Source organism: Passer domesticus, chromosome Z (genome assembly GCF_036417665.1).
Source record: "Passer domesticus isolate bPasDom1 chromosome Z, bPasDom1.hap1, whole genome shotgun sequence".
NCBI lineage: Eukaryota > Metazoa > Chordata > Aves > Passeriformes > Passeridae > Passer > Passer domesticus.
The window spans coordinates 9541401-9550165 of NC_087512.1; the positions used below are offsets into that span (position 1 = coordinate 9541401).

The 8765-nt window shown below is 45.9% G+C and overlaps 1 protein-coding gene across 8 annotated transcripts in view; it reads left to right on the forward strand.

Moving 5' to 3' along the window:
* The window catches only part of UNC13B (unc-13 homolog B), a 207347-nt gene extending 204988 nt beyond the window's left edge, over positions 1–2359 (forward strand). For all 8 annotated transcript variants that reach the window (XM_064405327.1, XM_064405329.1, XM_064405328.1 and 5 more), the window contains one exon: positions 376–2359. In XM_064405327.1, the coding sequence (XP_064261397.1) occupies positions 376–661 (286 nt within the window). In that variant the 3' untranslated portion in view covers positions 662–2359. The remainder of the gene's footprint in view (positions 1–375) is intronic.
* Positions 2360–8765: the final 6406 nt, after the last annotated feature.

The window sequence follows — 8765 nt, forward strand, 5'->3', positions numbered from 1 at the left end:
ATAGTAATTCTGAAATGAAGCCACCCTTAGCAGGAGCAGAAATGTTTAAAGTCATCTGAGTTGAAAATCTATTAGCATGGCTTTAATGTTTCCCGCTCCTCTCATTTCACAGTTTAACACACGTACAAACACACACAAGTTGCAAAGGCAGCTTGAAGGGGGTTGCTTGTTTTTTCCTCTTCAGTAACTGGGTTTTCTTTATCTGCTATAAATCGGCAAAAATGCCCACATGCTGCGGGTTTTACTTCTCTCCTTCTGACCAGGGTTTTCTGTAGAAAGGAGTTTTCTGTGACTTATCATAGCCCTCCAGTCAGCTGCTGGCACCTTTGTTTTTGAAGTCCAGACACTGTAAGTGAACTTGTGTGTGTTTTTCAGCATCCTAGGGAATGAAGATGGCCCCGATGCCTACGAGCTCCAAGTCTGTGTGAAGGATTACTGCTTTGCCCGGGAGGACCGGGTTCTGGGGATAGCAGTGATGCAGCTCAGAGACATAGCAGACAAAGGAAGCTGTGCTTGCTGGTGCCCCCTTGGGCGCAGGATTCACATGGATGAGACTGGACTCACAATCCTGAGGATTCTCTCTCAGAGAACCAATGATGAAGTTGCCAAGGAATTTGTGAAGCTGAAGTCTGAGTCCCGCTCCACAGAGGAAGGCACCTGAGCTGAGCTGTGTCATGTTCCCTTTCCTCTTCTGCCTTGTGCCAATATGTGCAAGTGTTCAACAATTCTTTTATTAATTGCAAAAGGTTTTTTTTCATGTTGTCTTTGTCAGCTCCGATAGCGCACGTGTGCTGTATAGGAAACAAATCCATCAATCCGATGTGAATTATTTATTTTTTAGTAGCTGGGTAAGACACCGTAGAGAATGAGACAATCTCTTCTTATTTAACATGTAAATTCTGCTTTGTGTATATAAATTATTTTATATTGGAGGCTGGAATTGCTGGGTTTTGTTGATATGCAGCACTGTGATTTTATCCTCTGAATTTGGCAGGCATTAAAAAGGTTCTGCGTAATCACACTACGATGCAAACACAACTGTGTGGAAATTGGGAGGAGATGATTTGGGGCGGTTTGACAAAGCACAGTTATCTCTCATTGAATTCACGTACTGTGGAGCTGCCTGGGGATCTTCTGACACAGATTATGCCAACGTGACATATAGACACCTCAACATGTGCTCAAAGAAGAAGAGGTTGTGGATGGCTCTGAAGATGCACACCGAATGAATGCATGTCCGCGGATGTGCTGCTGTGAGCGCGGCCAGACCAGGGCCACGAGCCCGGGGTGGGGCCTGAGATCTCCTCGCCAAGAGCTGCAAAGGCAGCGCACTGGGAGCAGGCTGCAGCTGTAATTAGCTGGTGTGTCTCGGAGAACAGAAATCCCCACGTGCTGCTGGGAGTCCCTGAAGGCCGTGGGAGTGCTGTGAGCTGCTCGGCTCCGTGAGGCACGCTCGGGCTGCCGTGACCGACGCGGTCGGGAAGGGATCAGCGCTAGAGTCGTAGAGTTAGAGCCATTACAAATCACATGGCTGCTATGTGCTTTTTCCACTTCAATATTCTTTTGTTAGTGTTTGACAGAGGATTGGATAATTTAATATTGCAGGCTTTCTGTAGCATTTTATTACCCTGGAGTAGCTAAGACCATTCCTCACTATGAGCCCAGAAATGGTGGCTTGCTTGGGAGAGAGAGGAAAACACCTTCCCTCTGCAAGCCTTCATCTGGAGTGCTGGTCAAGGGGCAGCACGTGCATTTGCTTCTGACCTTGGAGATGCTGTTGGCCGTGCTGTGGTTGATCCATGCTGATTGTTATTAATCTTATAATACCATTGAGATATTTTTGCACTGTCTTAAAGAAGCATCCTTCTTTTGTTTTCTTAAAAAACAAAACACTGTCCTGAGCAAGTAATTGCAGGGAGGTCAGAATTTCTGACAAAATTCGTGAGCAGGAAGGTCTGGAATGGTGATTGCACCTGAGGCATGTTTGTTGGAGGGTTTTTATTGGGGATATTTTTGCTTTTCCAGCTGCCCTTGTGCTCTGGAAAGTGCAGCTGGAACAAGCCAGTCCTTGCCCATAAAGTACTGTAATACTGTCAATAAATTCAAGGACTGCATATTGAATGACTTTTTTTTTCCTTTCTATTTTCTCTGACACTTGTGTAGCTGTATGATGTGACTCCTGTATTTCATGGGCCTGCTTGTAGAGTTCTGAGACAGCACATCTGCTTTGTTCTTGTCCATGGTGTGTTATAATAATGCTCTTCAAAACTCCACACTATTTGTCATGATTTTGAATCATTGTACGTGCCATTGTTATGAGAACTGTTAGTATGGTCTTTAATAAACTCTTTTAGCAGCATTTGTCTGTTGGAGTGTAACTGTGATAGAGTTTCCTAAACCATGGAGGGCAGAACCACTGCTGCATCCTTGGAAATTACTCAGGTTTAGTATGTAGATTTCTTTAGTGCTTTAGATGCCTAGCAAGGAGTATGAGTCAGACAGCTCCCCCCTCCTCCATTGTGCCTCTGTCTGGGACATCTTTCCCTGAAGTCCTTGGCTTCTGATAGTACTCTGAGACATCACGGAAAAGCATAAAAAAGTAGCTTACTAACTTTTTTTCTACTGTCTGGCCTTTAAGTCACATTTCCTTTGTACCCAGGAGAGTCTCCTGAAGGTGCTGAGTGGAAATACTCAGACAAGGCAGTTGGGTACTGTGCAAATAACAGATGAAGAAAAAAAAATTATATACCAAACTTGATTCATAACTTTCAGCCTCTAATGAACATTAATACTCTTTAGATGGCATGCACAAGAGATGAAAGAGTAAGCCTTCTTGATGTCAAGTAAACTACTGCCCCTCCTCATTTTTGGGGATTCTGCCAATTTCCAGCAGACAAGGTCAGATAACTCACAGACTCATATTTCATGATAACATGGGTCTCTGAATTTCTGTGATCTGAAATGCCATTTTTTTCCTTGGTTAGCATATGCTTAGCAACAAAGTCATTTGGGAGGCAGTCCTGAAAAGCAGAGGAATCAGGGAACATTGGATATTCTTTAAGAAGTAAATCTTAAGGCACAAGGTGCAGGAGTAGGGCATCTCCATGTGCCAAAAGATGAGCCAGCAGGGAAGAAGACCAGCCTGGCTGCACAGAGAGCTTGGGCTGGAACTTGGAGAAGAAAGGGAAGTTTCTGAACTCTGGAGGAAGTGCCAGCTTGGGACAACAGCAAGGACTTGTGATTGTGAAATTATGCAGGGGGAACACTGAAAGGGCCAGAGGCGATCTAGGACCTAATCTGGCTACTGCCCTATAAAACTATTTGTACAAATACATGAGCAACAGAAGGAGGGCTAAGGACAAGCTCCATCCTGTATTGGGTGTGATGGGAAACATAGCAACAAAGGATAAGAAAGGCTGAGGTGCTTTATGCCTTCTTTGCCTGTAATAACAACCCCAGTTGTTCTCGGGGTACACAGCCCTGTGAGCTGGAAGACAGGGACGGGGAGCAGAATGAAGCCCCCATGATCCAAAGGGAAATAAATGGTCAGTGACGTGCTGCAGCACTTGGATGCACACAGGGCTGTGGGACGGCTGGGATCCACCCAAGGGCACTGAGGGAGCTGCTGGAAGTGCTCAGCAGACCTCTTCCCATCATTTACCAGCAGCCCTGCCTCACCAGGGAGGTCCCAGCTGAGTGGAGGCTGGCAAAAACAATGCCCATCTACCAGCAGGGCCAAAAGAAAAATGCAGGGAACTACAGGCCTGGCAGCCTGACCTCAGTGCTGTGGAAGGTCATGGCAGATCATCCTGAGTGCCATCGTGGACACACACAGCAAACCAGGGGATCAGGCCCAGCCAGAATGGGTTTGTGAAAGGCAGGTCCTGCTTGACCCACCTGACCCCCTCCTGTGACAAGGTACCCATGTAGTAGGTGAGGGAAAGGCTGGGAATGTGTCTACTTGGACTTCAGCAAAGCCATTGACACCATCTCCCACAGCATCTCCTGGAGAAATCTGGCTGCTCATTGATGCACTGGGTGAAAACTGCTTGGATGGCCAGGCCCAGGGAGTGGTGGTGAATGGTGCTGCATCCAGTTGGTGGCTGGTCACCAGAGGTGCCCCCAGAGGTCAATGGGCCTAGTCCTGTTTATCTTTATTGATGATCTGGGTGAGGGAATTGAGAGCACCCTCAGCCAGTTTGCAGATGGCACCAAGCTGGGTGTGAGTGCTGACCTGCTGGAGGGCAGGGGCTCTGCAGAGGGATCTGCACAGGCTGGATCCATGGGCCAGGGCCAGTTGTGTGAGGTTCAGCCAGGCCCAGTGCTGGGCCCTGCCCTTGGGTCACAGCAGCCCCAGGCAGTGCCCCAGGCTGGGACAGCGTGGCTGGAAAGCTGCCCAGTGGGAAAGGAGCTGGGGGTGCTGCTCAACAGTGGCTGAACAGGAGCCAGGGCGTGCCCAGGTGGCCAAGAAGGCCAAGGACATCCTGAATGTATCAGTATTTATGTGACCAACAGGACCAGGGCAGGGACTGCCCCTCTGTGCTGGGCACTGGTGAGGACACACCTCAAATCCTGGGCTCAGTTTTGGGCATCTTATTACAGGAAAGACTTGGAGATGCTGGAGTGAGTGCAGAGAAGGGCAAGGAGCTGGGGAAGGGTCTGCAGCACAAGTCCTGTGAGGAGCAGCTGAGGGAGCTGGGGGTGTTTATCCTGAAGAAAAGAAGATTCAGGGAGGACCTTATGCCTCTCTACAGTGACCTGAAAGGAGGGTGTAGACAGGTGGGGGTCTGTTTCTTCTCCCAGGTAACAAGTAACAAGGAAATGGCATCAGGTTGCCTCAGGGAAGGTTTAGGTTGGATACTAAGAAAAAATTTTGTCACTGAAAGGGTTGTCAGGGACAGGCTGTCCAGGGACATGGTGGAGTGAAGATCCCTAAAGGTATTTAAAAGATGTGTAGGTTTGGCCCTTGGGGACATTGTATAATGGTGGAGTTGGCAATGCTGGGTTAATGGTTGGACTTGATGATCTTAAAGGTCTTTTCCTACTAAAATTATGCTATGGTTCTACAACTATCATGTAACTCAGCTAACTTAAGTACATCTCAAAATCCTGCCTTTGTCATGGGGAAGTTGCTGAAGTTGGTGGCATATCCTGAAAGGTGTAGTTTAAAGCATGACTTTAAAGCCCCAGTTCAATACCTGGTCAGGTGGTTCACAGGTTTTTAACTCATCAGAATTCCCACTTGTCATCACTTCAGCAAGTGCTGCAGTGGAGAGTGGCCAATACAGGGCAATATAAAGGGAAAAACTGTTGCCTGTAACCATGGAGAAGAGACCTGGACAGGGCAGGAGGTCTGGCTTTTACAACAGAGCCCAGAACCCAGCTCTGCTGAAGGTACTGCTGATCCATCAGTCTACCACTCCTCTTGCCACCTAAACTTGAGAGATTTTTAATCATAGCATCAGTTTCCACAAGCATTGCTTGTAATGTGTTTATCTAAAATTGATGGCCCATCTTGCTTCATTTCTTGGGTTTACAGTAATTGTGATGCTTTGGAATTTTCCTGGTTTCTTTTTTCCCAAACCTTTGACAGTCTTTTTCCTTCTTTGAACCTTTCCCATTTCAAGGATCATTTCTGAGCTGTGAGGACCAGGAATATGAGGACCAGAACAGCATCCACCATGCAAAATGTGGACCAGCTTCCAGGAGGAAGCCTTCTGAGGATAAGAGTTCTCCTAACAGCAATGATCAGTAGTTAACAAAACACTTTCATTTTTCATCAGAGGATGTGTCAGGCTACTGGGAGGAGCAGAGATGGTGCCAGGCCTTCCCAGTGACACAGAGACCTTTTGCAGGATCCCAAAAGAGGAAGCTGAAGAGGTTGCTGCAACTTGGGAAGTCAGGCTGAGAAAGAAGGAGGTCACCCTGATGAGAACTGGTGGATGGTTGAGATCTTTTGACAATACTTTCATTTCTGGACTTCCAATATTTTAAAATAGTAAATAATTTTATAGGGATATAGAGAAAGAAAACAAACCTGGTTTTTGGATTTCAGAGACTTTTTGATCTTTGGGAAATCACCTTCAAATCTGTGGCTAACTGGGGTCTGTGACATCATCAGAAAACTTTGCTGGAGGAGTGAGATAAGTGGACTCAAAGGGATGATGTGTGCTTGTGTGCGCATGGTGAGGATAAAAGGTCCATACAGGAAGGGATGTTGTGTTTCTGGGTGTGTGATGGATGAGAGCAGAGACCCAAGGGCAGGAGTGGGAAGGGTGGTTTGTCAGCCTTCCTGGAAGAGATTAGCAAGTTGATGGATGGAGATAAGTAGACTGGGAGTGACCAGCTCAGAAGGCAGACAGCACTTGAAATGTGGGATTCCGTTTCTGGACGGCATCAGGGAGGGAGCAGGCAGTGAAATGGCAGTGGATAGGTCAGGCTGTTTGTGCGATTTCCTCCAGACATGTCATCTTCCTCCTTTTCTGCTCTTATGCTCTCATTTCCTCCCTTCTAGAGAAGTCTCTGGACGTGGCTCTGTGAACATCTGCAGCAGCCTAATGAGGCTGGCAGTATTCCCTGGAGCTTGGTGGAGCATTCACTGTGGGTCTGAGCCCTTCCTGGGGGTTGTGGTACATAATCCCTCAGACTCCTCTTTTGAACTAGGAGTGTGGATGCTGGAGGACTTTTTCAGGATCTCATTTTTCTGGTATTTCATCTTCTCAGTTGTTGCCTGAGATTATATGCAGAATAGAGAAATGTAGAAATATTTGTTCTTGCAGTAGTGTTTTTTATCACAGTAAAGTCTCTTTGAGTAACATTGTCATCCTCACTAGACTTTGTTCTGCCACACCAGACAAGAGCTGGGTTTTTGCACATAAGCTGTTCTCTCCATTTCCAGTCCCATGTGCATAACTTCTTTTTGTTTCTCTCATGTACAGCCTCTCTAGCACAGCCTTCCCCTAGCTTTAAGAAGCACTTCTCATTATCAATCCCTGACTTTGTGGACTTCTAGTATTTCTCTGCCCATTTCTATTATGTCACCCCATAGTCCTTTCATCAGGAATTCCTATTTCACATTGTATTCAATGGGGTTTTTTGAGTCCATCCAGATTTGTGCTTTCAGATATGTACATAGAAATTAAGTTTGCTCACCTACAATGTGTGGGAAGATTCAGCTGGCTCACATAGGACACTGAATGCCTCTTACTATCCTGTATTTATTCCTGCAAGCAGCCACTGCTCCCGTGTCATCTCAGAAATAATGGAACCAGTTCTCAGAAATGTACACCTTGAACAGGTTAGTGTTGAGAAATCACTGATCAGAGCCAGCATTAACCTGCTTCTGCACATTCTAGCTCTGCCAAATCTATGTTGCATCTCTGTTCTCTTTCCATCCTTCCTTTTACTGTTCTTCAAGACTCCTAAAGCTTTGAATGCTGCTCAAGCCAGCTGCAAAAGTCAGAAGTCACATGGACATAGCATATATATTTGGAAATATATATATTTCACCTTCACAGATGAATACACCCTCTCTGCCTTCAGTTCCACGTGTCAGTGTTACCAGAAGTGTAGCATTGAAGTGATCCTTCTCTGTGGATCAGGGGAATTTGAGCCCTCTGAACTTCAAATGACCATAGCACAGTATATTCTATTTCCTTGTTTTCTGTTTCAGGCTGTTTCTTTCTCTGTGGGTGATGTCTGAGGCCAAGTCCTTGTGTGGGAGTTTTTTTCATCTGCCTGTCCTTGCCCACCTTCTTCCTGACCAAGAGCATGTGATAGAAAGGACACCAGGTTCCCTTTGAAACCTGTCCCTCAGCCACCATGACCACAAAAGAGGCTTCAGACTCAGCAGAGTCCCCAGGAACTGCCTCACACCAAAACACCAAGGAAACCCTCCAGCATCACACCAGCAAGCTCAAAATCTCAAGAAACCATGATGACTTATGAGGAGAGAGCAAACCAGAACCACAGCACTGCAACCACCACCTTTGCAAATTCCTCTCTCCTGAATGTGTCCAAGTCAGAGAGGGGCAGAAGAGCAGGCAGGTGAGCTGTGCCTCTCTAACCCAGACCCTGGTGACATCTGTCATCTCACCTGGGGACCTCTATCACTTCTAGCCTGCCTAACACTGAGCAACAGCAAGTTTGTCAGATGCTTGAGCTGATTCTTTTGCACATTTTGTGTGTTGCAAAAGACACTGAGAATCAGAGCAGCTGTGCTCTGGGAAAGAAGAGCAATGGGTTTTGGCAGCCAGCAAGGTGACAAGAAGTCTGGAAGTGTAACATTGATTATTTCAGTACAATATAAAACACTTTGTGACAAATAATATAAACATATTGAAAGTTCAATATTGAATGCCACATAAAGTTTGGAACTCCAAGCACTCAGGATATCCACAGGCCTGCAGTACTCATCACAAACTGTGTTGAAGGCTTCTTCCAGTCCAGTAATTGTTTCACTTTGTGACAAAGGCATTAGCTCCAAGTTCTGCCATGACAAAGTATATAGTGCTCAGTACTCTTGATCTATGCACCTCAAAGAATCTTTACATTTTCCTCTGTTTCCTTGGCAAGATTAACTCAGATGGATTTTAACCTGTTTTTATTTATCTTACTTGATTTTTCTTTGTGAAGTCAGGTTGTTGTTTCAGAAATCAAAAACCCCTTACTAATCCTTACATATCAACTACAGGTAACTATTCACTGGACAATAGTGCTTTTATAAGTTACTCTTTCAAGTATTTTTGCTTCTTATTGGAACTAAA